Below are 19,751 nucleotides of genomic sequence, written 5' to 3' on the forward strand. Positions count from 1 at the left end.
GACAATGGAAAAGAAACTAGAAGCATTACTTAGAATTGATACGTAATTTAGATGTGTACTGTGCATATATATTTCATGTTATTTCAATTATAACGGAGTTTATCTGTAAGTATACCGTATTTTATTAATTTTTACCATTTTCTCCGGCTAACCCGGATTTTCGATAACCCGGATCAGCCGCGGTCCCTATTAATCCGAGTTAACGAGGTTCCACTGTACTGACTTTTTTTGATCTTAAGTCGCTTACTTTTCAGACTAGAAACTTTTTAATATATTTTTTTTAAAGGCCTAACTGTATACTTGGAAAAAGATTATTTAATTTTTCAAAAATGAATAACCATTTTCATCTATTAGTCTATTTAATTTTTCTTTGAAAAGTGCAAAGTTTTTCCTTTATTTTACTTTGAATATTTCAAATTATGCATTTGACGAAAAAAGATAACTTTTAACATGCCGTATCTCGGTTTGTGTTGGTCTTAGCGATATTACAGAAAAATAATTTGGTTTGTGTTACTAAAAGATACAATTTTGATACCTACAGTTATTTTGATTAAACGCATATTTTTCGAGGTATTCTCAAAAAACCCTCTAAGAAAGTCGACTTCTTCATCGAAAAACTGTTACTTTCAAGCGCGAATAACTCAAAAAATATTAGTTTTACGAAGAAAATGTAAAAAACTTTTTTTTCTTATAATCACTTTTTACATCGATTTACATAGTTAAAATGTAATAAAAAATTCCCGCCCCCGAGATGAGGTGGCAACCACCCCCAAGGTTTTAGCGTACAGCGGCATGATATAGAATATAGAAAATTATCCTTGGACTATTCCCCACCTTCTGTCAAAATTTTAAGTAAATCCATGCTGGACGAAAAAATTGCGAGCCAAAATGCTTCATTTCCTCAACTATACGAAATAATAAACACAATAAAAATAAAAAGAAAGTTACAATATCTGGGACACGTAATGAGGGGACCGCGATATGAAATGCTAAGTCTGATAATAGAGGGAAAGATAAGAGGAGGAAGGAGTATAGGAAGAAGGAAAGTGTCATGGTTGAAGAATTTAAGGGACTGGTTTAAATGCAGTTCTATAGAACTCTTTAGAGCAGCGGTAGATAGAGTAAAGATAGTGATGATGAGATCCAACCTCCGATTAGGAGACGGCACTTGAAGAAGAAGAAGAAGAAGAAGAAGAAGAAGAAGAAGAAGGCGCTTTCATTTATATTTATTTTGAATTGAGTAAAAGTATATATGTTTACACAACGAATTGTTTCAATATGGCGTATCTTCGCCAAATAAATAGAAAGTTTTTATTAGAATTTATAGAACTGTATCGACGTTTTCGAGTTCAGAGTTCAGTGCGAGTACAGTGATCGACAAAGCATATGAGAGTATATTGGCAAAGTTAAAAAAAGTGGATGTTGTTGCAACAGAAGAAGCAGTAAAGAAAAATATTCATTTATTAAGAGCAGGATACAGAAGGGATTAAAAAAATTAATAGATCAAAGCTTAGCGGTGCTAGAAGTGAGGGCGTATACATGTACCAAATCTGTGGTATTATGATGATCTGTCATAGAAAAATTTTAAATCTTCGTAACGTCTGCCGGTAGCGGGAAATCTTAAAGTCACTCATGAGGTGCAATAGCTCTTTTCAATTGCGTGTTTTGTTTGACGGTCAGGGAAGTTACTAATTTTAAAAGGGTTCGATCTGTTTCGTAATTCATTTTCAAATAACTAAACTAATGGGTAGGGGAGCAAAGTATGCTAAATGTGCAGTAACTCGAGCGCTTTGGGAACCTATTGAGTTGTGAAGAGTAGGTCCTAAAACCAAAAAAAATTAAGTAAAGTTTTCCATTTTAGTGGGGACGTCCATTTTTAATATAATTTTCCATTTTCAACAATCAATTTTTTAGAGTATAGCGCCATCTATCCATAATTAGAAAAAATGTCTCGAATAAAAGTTACTTATTTTGAGGTAAGGAATCCAAATCTGCAATAAAAAATGGGGGCTCCCATTTAAGATTTGAAAGTAACCCCCTCCCCACCTCCTTGGGGTCTTGTTTGGTGCCATTCGATAGATTTTTCAAAAATATTGAATAAGTGTGTTTTTCAGTTTTTCGATCTGATGTTTATTTCGCGAAATATCGCGAGATTTGTATTTAAAATATTAAATTTACCCCCACCCCTCTCCGTGGCAGTCATGTTTGGTATCGTTCGTTAGATTTTTGAAAAATATTGAGTACGTATTTTTTAGTTTTTCGATCTGTCATTCATTTTGCGAAATATTCGCTTTTCTCTTGCGAATCTTTGTTACTCACCCATTTCCTTACGGCCCGCTCAAATCGTCAGATTTTTTAAATATACGCTGTTTTGCATGTCCTTAACTTACCTTATCTTAATCTGACAATTTCGAGTTTTTCTAAGGATAGATTTTTTTTCGGGCCCCCTTAACAAACTTCCCTGCATTAAGGGCCAATACATGGTAGAGGTACATTTTCAGGGTAGGGGCCATTCCACGAACATACGCCTGTTTTGGATTACTTCGACAACGAATATTTTACTGTGCAACATAAGAAGTACGAAAGTAAATGGCGCTAATAGCCAGGGAGGTAGTGTCAAATTTGACCGGAGCATTTTAGCATGGCTGTTTTCTTTTTATTTAGGTAGGTGTTCCAAAGCTTATTAACAAATGATGTGTCAGCTGGCCCAAAACCGGGGATTTTAGACAAGAAAAGGTAAAATATGAAAGTTGATGAACAAACGCTACAACTTAAATGTCAAATATTGATATACGTTACTCAGAACATTTGATACACTTGCTTACTTAGCTCCTACCTTTCACTCAGGAGATCCGGGTTCAAATCCTGGCGCGGAAAATTCTTTTTGTTTTTTAAATTGACATTTTATTTTGAAAAATACTTATTTTTATAATACCACGGCATGTCCACTTGGCCAGCTAACATTTTTTGCAACGTACATGATGCAGCTGACGCTTTTTTATTACAATCTAAAATTCATAAATTATTGATTTATACTTTTTAAACTTCGCCACACTAGTCCAAGAATATTTTTTTATTATTAACTAGCTGACCCGGCAAACTTCGTACCGCCTTAAAACTAAATAATGTTTGAAAGTTTAATACCCAAAAATTACCAGAAAGCCAAAAAATACTAAAAAATATTGCGTACCTATACTTTTTTCTAACAAATGCGTAGTTTACGATTCTATAAGGGACATTAAAAAATGGGGGTTGGTGAGAGAAAAGTGAAAATTTCTACAACATATAAAATTAAGAAAAAACAGTTTGTCCAAAAAAATAACAAATAATGTCTCCCTTTCCACTTAGATTGTTGGTCTTACCAACTCAGGAATCTTCAGAGGTTCATGTACAACAAATTTGCTTATTAAGATCAATCATAATATTATGACCAAGAATGCATAGTTTGCGATTCTATAAAAGACAAACAGATTTTTTTATATTGTCTCGTATAAATAATAAAAACGTGGTATTATAAAAATAATTATTTTTCAAAATAAAATGTCAATTTAAAAAACAAAAAGAATTTTCCGCGCCAGGATTTGAACCTGGATCTCCTGAGTGAAAGGTAGGAGCCAAGTAAGCAAGGCTATCAAATGTTCTGAATAACGTGTATAAATATTTGACATTTAAGTTGTAGCGTTTGTCCATCAACTTTCATATTTTACCTTTTCTTGTCTAAAATCCCCGGTTTTGGGCCAGCTGACACATCATTTGTTAATAAGCTTTGGAACACCTACCTAAATAAGAAGAAACCAGCCATGCTAAAATGCTCCTGTCAAATTTGACACTACCTCCCGGGCTATAATAATTATTCCAATAAACAACAATGTAATTAGCAATTTACTTTCGTTCTTCTTATTTTGCACAGTAAAATATTCGTTGTTGAAGTAATCCAAAACAGGCGTATGTTCGTGGAATAGGATATACAAGGTTTCTCCCCATGTAATAATCTGACGCTCTCGAGTAACTGCAAAGATCCCCGCTTGGGGATCTGAAAATTTTTCAGGCGACTTTTCCATGATAACCTAATACAAAAATACCGGTCTGGCTGGAGGGTAGCGGATATTTTCCCCAAAAATCCCCCCAAAGTTAAAAAAGGGTAAAAAATTGGTATTTTTTAATATTAAAAATAAATATTCTAAAAAAGGTTTTCTTGGTGAAATTTTCTAACTGCCATAACAAATTACGCTTGCATGTGAATGAAAAGCGCTATAAGTAAGCAGCAGTGTGAGAAAGACCGTATACCGATAGCTGTTTGCGTCCTCTATCGCAGCGAGTCCGTTCGCTCGAGCAAAATCACGTGACCTGGCGATACCCATGTTGTTGTGCCTCAAAATGTTGGAGTGATTATTATATATTTTATATTTTAAGTAATTTTTTATTAATTAAACGAAAATAATACGTATTATACAAAAGATTTTGCAAATATGATAGAAAAAGAAAAAATTATTATTATAAATATATAGGTAGAAAAGTATAAAAATATTAACTAAATTAATTCTATGTCCGAATCTTATACTTCTTCTTAAAACTCTTCATCTGAGCTAACATATTAATTTTCTTTTTCTTCGCCAGACTCCCCTCGATATTCAGATTCCTCTTATATATGATCAGTAAATAGTTGTAATATGTGTTTAGAAATAACCAAAAATTAATTAGTAATTAATTAATTGAGTTGCTACGTATTCTCTGTCCTTGTATACGGAGTCGAAGCCTGGACAATCACGGGCGCATTTGAAAAAAGACTTGCCATTTTTGAGATGTGGTGTTATCGAAGAATGTAAAAAATATCATGGGCACAACACGTAACAAACACGGAAACATTAAGAAAGATGAAAAAGGCAAAAGAAATACTCAACACTATGAAGGATAGAAAGTGAGCTGCTTTGGTCACATACTAAGAAATTAAAACGTGATGTGATTGGTTATACAGTACGTAAATCGCTCAGCTCAGCCCAGTAAATGAACGGGAAATTCGGCGATACCGTGTAATTCTCAGAGGCAACTCCGAATTGCATGAAAATTTGGATTTAGGTTCTACTTACCCTCCACTTCAAAGTTGAAATTGTACCTTTGGTTGCTTTTACTTGGGGGATGACACTCACCCCTCCTCGGGGGCGAAAAAACATACGTTCAAGATAATACCGGCAATGGATAAATTGACTGATTTTAAGCATTTTTTGTTTTATTGAGTTTTTTACGTAAGTCAATACTTTTCGAGTTATTTGCCATTGAAAATGTTGATTTTTCGACAAAAAAACTACGTTTTCAGACGGTTCTTCGCAAATAACTCAAAAAGTAAATATTTTATCGAACAAAATATCCTTAGCAAAAGTGTAGCTTATAAAAAACTCAAAAAAATTGTGTATAAGTAAAGTCTATCAATCAAATAAAAACAAAGTTATAGCTCATGAAAATTACGTTCTTATTCGTCTAATTCCAAATCGAATATTTCAAGGTGAAATCACCGAAAAATCAAGCACTTTTCGGGAAAATCCCATTTAAACTTTTTAAAAGTGTTTATAAAAAGCTTTGTTTTAATTATTAACAAAAGTTTTAGCATTAAAAATAAGCGAGTTACGCTCAAAATAAAGTTGGCCCTCTTTTTTTTTTGTAAAAAATCACGAAAATCTCGCCGTGTTTAGCTCCCCAAATGAAATTAATCGCTACCGCTGTACAAACAATTTACTTACCTATCTATTTTTTATATGATCTGTCAGTCTCACCGGTTTAAAGTGCTTATTTTTGAAAGGGTTATAATTGAGAAAGCTTGAATGGGTCACTAATTACCAGTGTATGCAAATTTTGAACAGCCATATCTTAACCAATTTTTGTCTTACGGAGAAACAAAATAAAACTAGCATATTTATAATTGCAAAACCTACATTTTTTTACTCTTTAAGATTTTTCTTATCACTAATACTTTTTAAGTTATTTTGAAAAAATTAAATTTTTCAAAAATTTTTAGAAATTTTTTTTTTACTATAAAATCAAATGTTTTCAAAAATAAGCACTTCAAACCAATCAAACTTAGAGATCATATAAACAATACACATACAGTTAAAATAGATGGTAAAGCCAAACGATTATTTCATTTAGGGTGCTAAATAGAGGGAGGTTTTCACGATTTTTTTTACCAAAAAAGGGGCCAACTTTTTTTCAGTGTAACTCGTTTACTTTTGATGCTGTAAACTTTTGTAAAAAACAAATATTAAAATTTTTTTCGATACTTTAAAAAAAGTTAATAAGGTTTTCCCGAAAAACGCTTCTTTCTTCGGTGATTCCGCGTTGAATTATTCGATTTTAATTAGACGAATAAGAACGTATTTTTCATGAGCTACAACTTTGCTTCTACTCAATTTGTAGACCTTACTGGTACATCATTCTTTTCGTTTTTTATAGGCTACACTTTTGCTAAAAATTATTTTTTCGATAAAATATTTACTTTTTGTGTTATTTGGGAAAAACGGTCTGAAAACGTAGTTTTTTTGTCGAAAAATCTACATTTTAAATCGCGAATAGCTCGAAAAGTATTGACTTACGTAAAAAACTTTATAGAACAAAAGGTGCTTAAATAAGTCAATTTATCCATTTCCTGCCTTATTTTAAACACGCGTTTTTCACCCACCGAGAAGTGGTAAATGTCACCCCCCAAGTAAAAGCAACCAACGGCACAAATTCAACTTTGAAGTGGAGAGTAAGTGGAACCTAAATCCAAATTTTCATGCAATTCGGAGTTGCCCCTGGAAATTACACTCCAAAACGGTCATTTATTGGGCTAATAGGGAATATTTACATTGTATTAAATTTATTATTTACAGTTATCTCAATCTACATTGAGATAATTGTGCCAACTGCGCTAACCTGGATTAGTTGAAGCTTCTGTTCGAGTACGAGTTTCTGGTGAAGTCGTGAAGCAGAGCTGTTCGAACGAATAGAATGAGCGATTATGGAAGCAAAGCTGTTCATAAAGAAATCAAAAACAAAGATTATGATTAATGAGTTAATCATTCTATTTTAATTTTTAAAATACTTTTTATTTAAAAACTTATTTCAAAATTAAACGGTCATAGTTTTCCCATTACCTTAGGCCAAAATATTTAGCTACTGCATTTTTATGTTTTGACGTTTATTTGTGTCAGTTGAAATGAATTGTCAATTTTGAGGTTAATGCCCCTTAATGCAAAACCATTTTATCATCGAGAGAGCGCAGTTGCCACAATTATCTCACTGTATATTTCCTATGTCCAGCAGAACGATTTACGTACTGTAGAAGAAAAAGTGCACGAAAAAAGAGAACCGGGAAGACAATGCATATCCTGTTTGAAAATTTTAAAGTAGTGGAGTGTAAAAACAACAATATAACTCTTCAGAATCGCTGCAGATAGAATAAAATGGGCCGTTATAATCGCCATTGTCCTGAAAGGATGAGGCACACGAAGAAGCAGAAAATTGAATTAACTAAAAAAAGATTTCAGTTATAAAAAGAACATGTAAGCTTACCTTCAGCAATATTTCTGAAATTATCTTTGGTTTGCTGATGAACTATACCATCATAAGCTGATCATAAACGGCAAACAATCTCCCTCAAACCAATTAAAATCCAATTTATCCATATTTACAATCCATACATTTCCGTTAGGTGTTAAAGAACTGGGGACTTGCAAATATGCGTTTCGCTAAATGTTCGTGATATACTGAGTTCTTGAGCAGATGTTGTCTCAATTCGGTTTTGCACGGAGGCAAAGTAGACGGATCACACTTTTTCAATATTTTATAAAAGGGTATCATCAGGTCACGTGATTTTGCTCGAGCGAACGAACTCGCCGCGATAGAGGACGCAAACAGCTATAGTCCAGATAAATAAGATTTTTCTCGTGACACATCCCCCTCCAGGCCGAAAACAAATTTCTTGAGTAGTACGGACATCTATATTATTAACCTATATGTTTCCTGCAGCCGATTTTGATGATATACATAGTTATAAACAAATGAAGATCAAAAAACGCTAAATTTTTGCTTTTTTCGTATATTACTAAAAAGTGAAGCATTTTAATCAAATTTAAGAGTAAGAAACTGATAAATCATATAAAAAATTTCAATATGGCTTCGCTGCATATGTCCATCTTTATTTGTTGCTTAGAAAATTGGAAAATAAGTCATAAATTTTGAGATTATATAAATGTTCATAACTTATGTAAAAATTAAGTTAGAACTTTCTTATTACACAGAATGCTGAGACTTCTGGTGCTTAAATTATATTCTAAATTTCAAAGCAATTCATCAAATAGTTTAAAAGTTATTTAATTTATTTATCTCAAATTAATGATTTTTGCAACACTATAAGTCAGAAAACGATGAGGTTATAGTAATACTTCGGAGAGTTTATGAAAGAAGAATATTTATGCTATTAACCTAATTAAAAGAAATGACAAAAAATAATTTTAAATAGTGTAAAATTATTTTACAAGAACATGTCGATTTTTTGCTTATAAACAATTAGAATAACTTTTGAACCGTTACCTGTAGAAAAATTATTTTTCTTTATTTAGAAAGACTGAATTTTTATACACATTTATAAAGAAAAACAATTGTCCTATGACAATTAGGGAAGAAGTTAGCACCCTTCTTTTTTAATTCACAGCAGCTTTGTTTATAACAATTAAGAAATAAAATTAGCCGCATTTTAAAGACCATACATCAATGTTTTAACTTACCAAGTATACAAAAGATTTCCTTTCAAGGAAATCGTCCACAAAGCTTAAAATTGTGGCCCTTAAATTCGGCCAGCGTTGAAACTTAAGTTAGCGATGAGAGGGTGAAGGAGCTGTTAACTGTATCTCTGGTTCTCAATATTTATTTCGTTGTTCCTTTTTTTAATTTGTATGTACTTTTTACGTACATTACGAATAGGGGTTATTTAAATAAACTAATTGTTATATACACCATTAAATTTGTTTAAACAATTTTTTTTCAATTTTTTAAATAATATTTGATGTAACTTTTATTGTAAAACGTACACATTAGTTATACAGGGCGTAACAAAAATACAGGTCATAAATTAAATCACATATTCTGGGACCAAAAATAGATCGATTGGACGTAACTTACCTTAATACAAATGTGCACATAAAAAAGTTATAGCCCTTTGAAGTTACAAAACGAAAATCGATTTTTTCCAATATATCGAAAACTATTAGAGATTTTTTATTGAAAATGGACATGTATCATTCTTATGACAGGAACATCTTAAAGAAAATCTATAGTGAAATTTGTGCATCCCATAAAAATTTTATGGGGGTTTTGTTCCCTTAAACCCCCCAAACTTTTGTGTACGTTCCGATTAAATTATAATTGTGGTACCATTAGTTAAACTCACTGTTTTAAAACTTTTTTGCTTCTTAGTATTTTTTTGATAAGGCAGTTTTTATCGAGTTGCGGCTTCTTTTTTAATATGTTTACATAAAAATTTTATGGGGGTTTTGTTCCTTTACACTTCCCAAATGTTTGTGTACGCTCCAAATAAACTATTACTGCGGTACCATTAGTTAAACACAATGTTTCTAAAACTTTTTTGTCTCTTATTATTTTTTCGGTAAGGCACCTTTATCAAGATTTGGCTTCTTTTTTAATATGGTTCAAAATATGCCTAAAAATGTAAATTATAAATAAATTTTCATACGATTACCAAGTCTCCATAATCGTACTTAACCATATTTAGAAATATGTGGTGGATTTGACTAATATTCAAAATATCTCAATAAAAACTGGCTTTTCGAAAAAAGTACTGAGAGGCAAAAAGTTTAAAAAACATTGTGTTTAACTAATGCTACCACAACAATAATTTAATTGGAACGTACACAAAAGTTTGGGGGGTTTAAAGGAACAAAACCACCATAAATTTTTATGGGGTGTCAAAATTTCACAAAATCGATTTTCATTTTATAATTTCAAAGGGCTGTAACTTTTTTTATGTGCATATTTATACTAAGGTAATTTAGGTTCAATCGAATTATTTTTGGTCTCAGAATATGCGATTAAATTTATGACCTGTATTTTTGTTACACCCTGTAATTGTTATACACTAATTCTATTCAATTATTCCTAAATCTAACATTGGCTTATAATATTGAATTGAAAATAAAAAATCTCAAATGAACTAGGTTTTATTTATTGATAAACATGCTACTAGATATAAACGAAAAATGAAATGTAACCAAATTAGAGAGAGGACAAAAAGAACAAAATTATTTTCAGAAATTTTCTACAATATTGTAATAATTGTATCTTACAAGATTGAAAGTTATAATTTTAAGATTGCAAAAAAAATAAAAATTAAGGTATTTCATACAGTTTGGTATTATAACAAGACTATTAAAATAAAATTAAAGGAGATTTATGTAGGAATACTTGTATTTTTATGAAAAACGTAACAATTATCAGTTACCCATTTATTATAAGTTATTGTAAAGTCAAGTGCATATGATACACTCCTATGATTGCCAACAAAGTCATCATAAAAATATCGTTAAAAAATTTCCAAAAATAGTTTACACAATATACATAGTTATTTAAATAACCACTTTATTAACAAAAAACATATCCGTAACGTACGCAAAGAGTACATACAGATTAAAAAAAGAAACTCCAAAATAGATAATAGTGATAGATAGAGGTTTTGGTTATCGAAGTCCATAAACTATTTATATCTCTGTACTAACAAGTACTCGGTGCAATCAGTTTTGCAAGAGCAGATAGTTTATTTTAATAAAATATCTGGTATAAAGAAGATCTTTTGATCGGGTCGGTACTAACGGTTCTTAGCTTAATTTCCAACCCCAATCAATTACGTTTATCTCTTGTTTGGTGGTTCTGTAACTTCAGTTTTTCATTCATCTTATAGCATGTTTACCAAAAAAATAAAACTTAGTTCATTTGAGATTTTCTGATTTCCATAGACCAATACTATTTTTAGAAACAATTGAATGGAAAAATACTACTTTCAATACTATTGAAAAAAATAAAACTTAGTTCATTTGAGATTTTCTGATTTCCATAGACCAATACTATTTTTAGAAACAATTGAATGGGATAATTTGTTTTTTCATACTTTAAATTATTACTAAGTTTAATAAAAAACTATGTATTATTATATTATTCATAAATATTTATGTTTTGTGATTAAAATTACTTCAAATATTATTTAAAAAAAATTGAAAAAAAATGGTTTAAACAAATTTGATGGTGTATATAACAATTAATTTATTTAAATAATGCATACTCGTACTGTACGCAAAAAGTACATACAAATTAAAAAACGAAAAGTCGAAATCCATCGGCGAGACCAAGAGATACAGCTAACAGTTCCTTCCCCCTTCTCATCGATCTCCCAACTTTCAAGACCGGCCGATTTTAAGAGTCACATTTTGAAGCCTTGTGAACGATTTGTTTGAAAGTATATATTTTTATATTTTGTACATTAAAACACTGAAGTCTGTTCTTTCAAATGTGACTGATTTGATTTCGTAATTATTGTAAAGAAAGCTGCTGTGACTTAAAAAAAGGGGGGGCGGGCAACTTCGTCCCTAATTGTCCTAGGACAATTTGTTCTTTTTTTAAATTTGTATAAAAATGATGTCTTTAAATATGAAAAAATAATTTTTCTACGGGTAATGGTTAAAAAGTTATTCTAATTGCTTATAAGCATAAAATCGACATGTTCTTGAAAAATAATTTTGCGATACTTAGAATTATTTTTTGTCACTTTTTTTAAATTAAATTATTAGCATAAATCTTCTTCTTTCATAATCTATCCAAAGTATTACTGTAATTTTATCATTTTCTGACTTATAGTGTTGCAAAAAAAAATTAATTTGGGAAAACAAATTAAATAACTTTTAAACTATTTCACAAATTATTATGAAATTTAGGTTATAATTTAAGCACCAGAAGTCCCAGCATTTCGTGTAATAAGAAGGTTCTAAGTTAATTTTTACATAAGTTATGAATATTTAAAAAAACTCAAAATTTATGAATTATTCCGCAATTTTCTAAGTAACCAATAAGGATAAACATATTCATCGGACGCCATATTGAAGTTTTTTATATATTTTATATGATTTATGAGTTTCTTACTTCCAAATTTGTTTAAAATGCTTAACCTTTTGGCAATAGACCAAAAAAGCGAAAATTTAGCGTTTTTGATCTTCATTTGTTTATAACTATGTATATCATCAAAATCGGCTGCAGGAAACATATAGGTTATTATCATAGATGTCCGCCCTACTCAAAAAATTTGGTTTCGGCCTGGAGGGGGTTGTGTCACCAACATGATATTTTTTTCCTTATTTCTCTGAACTACTACCGGTATACGATCTTTCTCACACTGCTGCTTACCTACAGCGCTTTTCATTCACATGCACGCGTAATTTATTTGATCACCTGCTTGGTTAGAAAATTTCACCAAAAAAAAACTGTCAGTTTTAGAATATTTATAATATTAAAAAATACCCTGTCAAAATAACACTTACACACCCATGTCCTGAAAGAAAGTACATAGTTATGCATAATATATAGTTGTATATTTTATACTAGTTGTATGCAATCTTCTGAGGTTCAGATGCACCCCCTGAAAATAATCCTCGGGCTCCCATGCAAGCATCCTGCAGAGTTAAAATCTCTCGCAAATCACCTGGCCTGTTTATTTTCTTTATATTTAAATATTTAAATTATTTTAAAGTTTAAAGTCACGTCAATGATATTTTTTGAAAAACAATTTTTACCCTTTTTTAACTTTGGGGGGATTTTTGGGGAAAATAACCGCTACCTTCCAGTCAGACCGGCATTTTTGTATTAGGTTATCATAGAAGATTCACCTGAAAAATTTTCAGATTGTCTAAAATACCTACTCAAAAATGTCGAACAGCTCTCGGACCATAATCATCGCCATTTTTTCGTCCATTATGTTTGTTTAAGTTTTTTGTTTGATTTTATGGCAAACACCGCCGCTACTGCACACAAATAAATTCGTTTCATATTCGGACAAATTACTAAACAAAACTGAAGTGTGCTGCAACTCGTGTTCGTCATTTTCGTTCAAATAGTCGAGCCTGTCGAACAAAAGTGACGAGCAATAACGCAATCTGTGGGCCCTTTGACTATTCTAGTAGGGGAGCCTTGGATGCTAAATTTGCAGTTACTAAAGCGTCTTGGGGACCTTTTGGGTTGTGAAGATTAGGTCCTAAAACCAAAAAAGGTTAAGTTCGGCTTTCCATTTTAGTGGGGATTTTCCATTTCCAAAAATCGTTTTTGCGATTATAGCGCCATCTATACATAATTCGAAAAATGCCTCGAATAAAAGTTACTTATTCTTACGTAAGGAATCCAAATATGCAATAAAAATGGGAGTTTCTATTTACGATGTTAAAGTAGCCCTCCATCCCACCTCCGTGGGGGTCGTTCGTGTTTGGTATCATTCGATAGATATTTGAAAAATATTGAATAGGTATTTTTCAAATTTTTGATCAGATGTTCATTTCTCGAAATATTCGGTTTTTTTATAAATCTTTGTAACTCCCCCATTTCCTTACACCCCGCTCAAATCGTCAGATTTTTGAAATACAGGGTGATTGATTAGTGAAGTAAAGCTCAATAGATCCGCTATAGTAATAGACAGCAATAAAAGTTAAGAACAAAAATTTTAGCCACCTTTGAGCTTCAATTACAAAATTAGTTAGAATGTTACAGGGTGTTCTATAAACACAATGGCAGACCAAACTTTTGTTTTTTCAAATGGAACACCCTATATTTTATTTTAAATTCGAAATCATGTTAACTTCTCCATTACAAAAATATAAAGGTTTGTTATGTTATACAGGATATGTACAAAGTTATATCCAATTTTATATAAAAATCGTAACAAGTTTAACTCCCTGTATAAATAAAAATAAGCAAAACAGCAATGATTTATTAATGCCATATTTTTGTACGTATTGTCGAAATTTTCAAGAATGACTGAAATTGCTAATTTTCTGTATATCAAATACAGGGTGAGACAAAACGCAAGTACATTATTTTCTCAGTAATTTTAAATGGAACACCCTGTATTTTATATCACTACTGGAAAGTACCATTACCGTAATTTAATTTTTAGACAACATTCTCTATGTCTAAATTTATTAGTTTTCGAGATATTTTCATTTTTCAATGGACCAGTAGCGTGGCCACCCAAATCACCAGAATTTAATAAACTGGACTGATTTTTTGGGGTTTCGTTAATAATTAAGTTTATAAAATACCTCCAACAACAAGGGATGAGATGAAAAATAGAATACAAAGTGTATTTCGATGTGTTACCTATTTTACAAATGCTTCGTAGAGTAAGTAGCTCATTCAATGATCGTTTTTAGGCGTAGGTACATAAATGTGTTAGGAGGTAATTTTGAACACCTTATATAATTAAATATTAAAAATATTTTATTAAAATTAGCTTCTAATTTTTTCAAACATGTTTTTTTTGCAAAATGAAATATTATTGAAAATATCGATATCGAGAAAAAAAAAATAAAACGCCACAGTTGTTTGATTATATTTTGTGGAATAGGTATTTAGACCATAATTATTTATTACATAAAAGATTAAGTGACCTGCAACCCAAGCATCAGCTGTTAAAACATTTTACACTTGAGTGCATGAACTTGAAATTGTTGAGAGTGAGTAAATGTCTGTTATGATTACACTGTTTATATCATGTGGCATTTGTGGCAATATTATGGAAGTAAGTGATGATGACTCAAAAATAGTTTTTAACAAATACTGAATTGCGATTTATTCCAAATCTCCGGGGAGTTCCCTATATTTTCAAAAGTAGTTTTTAAACAATACAGAATTAGTAAGTATTTGTCGACTTTCACAGAAGCATTCAGCCATATTCAATCTTTATAAGAATATACATATAAGTTATAAGCAATATTCGTAATATTTTTAGAATAATGTCCATTTGCCAAGTATGCAAAAGTGGGTATAAAGGGCCTACACAGCTCAAATGTATAATCCTTTTTATGTCGATATTTTATCGAGTATTGTATCGATATCGTATCGAAATCAATATCAATACGATATTTTTATAAGAAAGTATTGCCGAAATCGATACTCGATACCATATTTCATTGGCATAACCAATACAATACTCAATACTTAAAAAGTATCGATATTGTATCGTATCGTGAAGCTCTGATTACTAATAAATTATTTTTATTTCTTTACTTGCTACATTGTTACATTGATTACCTGATTGATAATCAGTAATTGTCGATTGTCAATTCAGTCACGGCTTATTTAAAACTTAGATAAATTTAGACACCTAAAATAAGTTGCTCTGAAAAATTAAAATATCTCGAAAACTAATAAATTTGGACATAGGAAATTTTATATAAAAATTAAAGTACGGTAATGTTACTTTTCAATAATAATATAAAATACAGGGTGTTCCAATTAAAATTACTGAGAAAATTATGTAGGTACTTGCGTTTTGACTCACCCTGTATTTGATATAAAGAAAATTATCAATATCAGTCATTCTTAAAAATTTTGACAATACGTAAAAAATATGGCATTAATAAACCACTGCTGTTTTGCTTATTTTTATTTATACAGGGAGTTGAACTTGTTACGATTTTCATATAAAATTGGTTATAACTTTGTAGATAGGTACTCTTTATAACATAACAAACCTTTATAATTTTTGTAATGGAGAAGTTAACGGGATTTAGAATTTAAAATAAAATATAGGGTGTTATATTTAAAAAAAAACATAAGTTTGGTCTGCCACTGTGTTATCGAACAACCTGTAACATTCTAACTAATTTTGTAATGTGAAGCTCAAAGTTGGCTACAATTTTTGTTATTAACTTTTATTGCTATCTCTCAGTATAGCGGATCTATTGAGACTTGCCCCACTACTCAATCACCCTGTATATACCTACTTCAAAATACGGAAATACTCTTCTTCATGTACTTAACTTACCTTGTCTTAATTTGACGTTTTCGAGTTTTTCTAAGGATAGATTTTTTACGGACTGTTCCCAACTCACGCCCGTGTATTGAGAGTCAAAATATGGTAGGGGTACATTTACAGGGTACAATGTTTCTCCCCATGTGATTTTCTGACGCGCTCGAGTAACGCGCGAAATCCCCGCTTGGGCTCCCCTACCATTAGTGTTGTTTGAAATATACATTTTGGTTTTAGGTGTTGGTCATACTGAAGATTTGGGCTACTTATTTGACTATAATATAACAGGAAGTAACGAAGATTACTTGGCAAGAGAACGAATGGTGAGGCTATGGACGAACTTTATTAAATATGGCGACCCAACTCCAAAGCGTGAATCATTACTGCAGAATGTCATCTGGCCAGCAAATTCTGTTGTACAAAAGGCTGAAAACTTGAAATTTTTAGAAATTAACAAAGATCTAAAAGTGGTAGGTCTTCCAAACGCTGACAAGATGTTATTTTGGGACGATTTGTATCTGAGATATGGAAGACCTCCATATACTACTTATTGATGTATATTGGCACTTACTGCTGTTGATTTTTTATTATTTAAGTTAAAATAAAGTCACTACACAAAACATAGATTTTTTAATTGTTTTACGTAGGTAAATTAAAAATTCAGTTTCCCCAAAATTACCTACCTTTCCATTATGCATCCATAATCCCGAAGTAAGAGGGATGAGACGCTTATAATTTGCTCAACTTTTAGGTATGTATCAACCAATCCAAATTATTAGTGTATTCAGTTACTGTACATATTTATATGTATCTATAGATTTTCAAACGTTATAAATTTTCGTGGCAAAACGGGTTTTGCCGCGAAATACAGGCCGAAATACACGTTATCGATATCAGTATTTTATAGAAATATTTCCCCAATAGAACAACAATACATTGGCTTATAGGGCAGTCCTTACAGTAGGGATCCTGGCCTATACAGAAAAATGCAGGCGGATGTGGGGTAATACTGCACTTTGGTTGCATTGGTGGTGTATTGGCTAAACGTGCAGGGCAGGGTATGGTGCTGATAGAAAAGGCATTCAGGCATCAAATATCCAAACAAAATCTTTTCAGGCCACAATCATGAAAAGACCTTCTCCAATGATATAAAAAAAAACTTATACTGAAATGATGGGATCTCCTGAGGTAAAATGTGCCGGAAGTAAAATGAGCCTCCGTTCGGATTTCCGGATGAGGACTATCTCAGGGGGAACACCATTGCAGGTTAGAAAAATCAGGATAGGGTCGTGGAATCTTGGTAGTCTTACAGGTAAGAGTCTGGAGTTAGTGGATGAGCTCAAACGAAGAAGAGTTCAATTTGCTTGTATTCAAGAAACTAGGTGGAAAGGACAAAGGGCGAAAGAACTAGGTGAAGGATACAAATTGTGGTATGTAGGGAGTAGTAACACGAGAAATGGAGTTGGTATAATTGCTGATAGTGAGATGAAAGATAACGTAGTAGAAGTTGTAAGAACGAGTGATAGAATGATGTCAGTGAAATTTGTAATTGATAAAGAGGTATTGAATGTTGTATGTGTGTATGCTCCCCAAACAGGTCTGGGTGAGAAAGAAAGAAGAGCTTTCTATGATCAATTAGGAGACGTACTGAGTGATATTCCAGCAGAGGAGAAAGTTATAATAGGAGGTGATTTCAATGCACATGTGGGCCAAACCAAGACAGGATATGAAACAATACATGGGGGATTAGGCTTTAGAACTAGAAATGAAGCTGGAGATGACATGCTTGAATTAGCAACAGCATTGGATATGGCGATTGTTAACACATTCTTTAAAAAGAGAGAAACTCAACTTATTACCTACAAAAGTGGACAACATCAATCCCAAATAGACTACTTCATGATAAGGAAAGAACACATACGTGAATGCAAGGACTGCAAGATAATAGTTAGTGAGACAGTAAGCCAACAACATAAGCTACTTGTTCTAAACATCGAAGTAAGAAAGCGAAACTAAACAAAAATATCGGAGAGGACCACAAAAAATCAAGTGGTGGCTGCTGAAAGATGAGAAAGAAGGTCTATTCAGGAGAAGAATAGTAGAATAAACATGTTGGAACATGAAAGGAAGCCCTAATACAATTTGGAGAAAAATAGCCAGTAGTAGGTATTAGAGAGACTGCTATTGAAATACTTGGGAAAACGTCAGGAAAAAAGTTTGAGGATAAAGAGTCTTGGTGGTGGTCAAACGAAGTACAAGTAAAAATAAAAGAGAAGAGAAAATTATATAAAAAGTGGCAAGAAACCAGATCCGACACAGATCTTCAAAACTATATGGTGGCGAAAAAGGAAGCGAAAGTAGCAGTAGCAAAAGCCAAAGCAGAAGCGTATTCAAACCTATACGATCAACTTAATACCAGGGAAGGCGGAACGAAGATATATAAAATAGCCAAACAGAGAGCAAAGAAAGCAAAAGATTTTAATCAGATTAGGTGTATCCGAGATGAAAATAATAAAAAACTAGTTCACGAAAGGGATGTCAAAAAGAGATGGAGAAAGTACTTTGACAGCTTACTAAATGAAGAATTTGACAGACAGCCTGTAGAGTCAACGGAGACAGTAGCAGCAATGGTCACCAAAATAACCAACGAGGAAGTGGCTCAAGCGCTTCAAAAAATAAAGAAAGGAAAAGCGGTAGGACCAGATGATATTCCTGGGGAAGTATGGAGAGCATTGGGAGAGACGGGAACAAGGTGGCTAGCAGGTCTATTTAATAGAATTATTAAAGATGCATCAAGTCAAACAAGTTTGATTTTATTCAACAAACTTGACTTTACTTGAAAACCAAACTTTTTTGTGGGCACTCAATAAGAAAGGAGTCCCTGGTGTATATGTAAAGATTGTGGGGGATATGTATGAGGGAGTAACGACTAGTGTTAGGACAGGTGTGGGAGAGACTGATAAATTTCATGTGAAAGTAGGATTGCACAAGGTTCTGCGCTTAGTCCGTATTTATTCTCATTAGTTTTGGACCAGATAACAGCGAAATTACAGGGTAACATTCCATGGTGCTTAATGTATACTGATGATGTCGTGTTAGTAGGAAATAGTGAAAGAGACTTAGAACAAAAACTGGAACAGTGGAGACAAGCTCTGGAGGAAAAAGGTTTAAAACTTAGTAGGACAAAAACAGAGTATTTGGAATGTTCATTTAAAGATGGAGCTACTACAAATAAAATGGTATGTTTGGATGGTGAAATGATCGTGAAAAGCAATAGTTTTAAGTACCTAGGATCGGTATTACAGAGTAATGGAGAAGTAGATGGAGATTCATGCAGTAGAATTAGGACTGGATGGATGAAGTGGAAAGAAGCGAGTGGTGTGTTGTGTGACAGAAAAATCCCCATGAAGCTGAAGGGAAAATTCTATAATACAGCCATAAGACCAGCTATGATGTACGAAACTGAATGTTGGGCAGTGAAAAAGAAAGAGGAACAACGAATGCAAGGATAAATTTAGAAATGAGTATATTAGGGGAAGTCTAGGTGTGGCACCAATTGATCCCAAAATGAGAGAGCATAGTTTAAGATGGTTTGGTCATGTTCAACGTCGAGACGTTAAGCACCCAATACGAAGAACAGCTGAAGTGCAGATTCCTGGAAGGAGTAGGAGAGGAAGACCAAAGAAGACTTGGGGGGAGA

At 32.2% G+C, this 19,751-nt stretch overlaps 1 protein-coding gene across 1 annotated transcript in view; it reads left to right on the top strand.

The window, feature by feature from the left end:
- Positions 1-16,673, top strand: part of LOC126885032 (pyrethroid hydrolase Ces2e-like) — a 93,701-nt gene extending 77,028 nt beyond the window's left edge. Inside the window, exon 8 of the mRNA XM_050651449.1 lies at positions 16,289-16,673. Within this exon, the coding sequence (XP_050507406.1) occupies positions 16,289-16,605 (317 nt within the window). The 3' untranslated portion in view covers positions 16,606-16,673. The remainder of the gene's footprint in view (positions 1-16,288) is intronic.
- Positions 16,674-19,751: the final 3,078 nt, after the last annotated feature.

The sequence above is a fragment of the Diabrotica virgifera genome, chromosome 5, assembly GCF_917563875.1.
Source record: "Diabrotica virgifera virgifera chromosome 5, PGI_DIABVI_V3a".
Lineage (NCBI taxonomy): Eukaryota > Metazoa > Arthropoda > Insecta > Coleoptera > Chrysomelidae > Diabrotica > Diabrotica virgifera.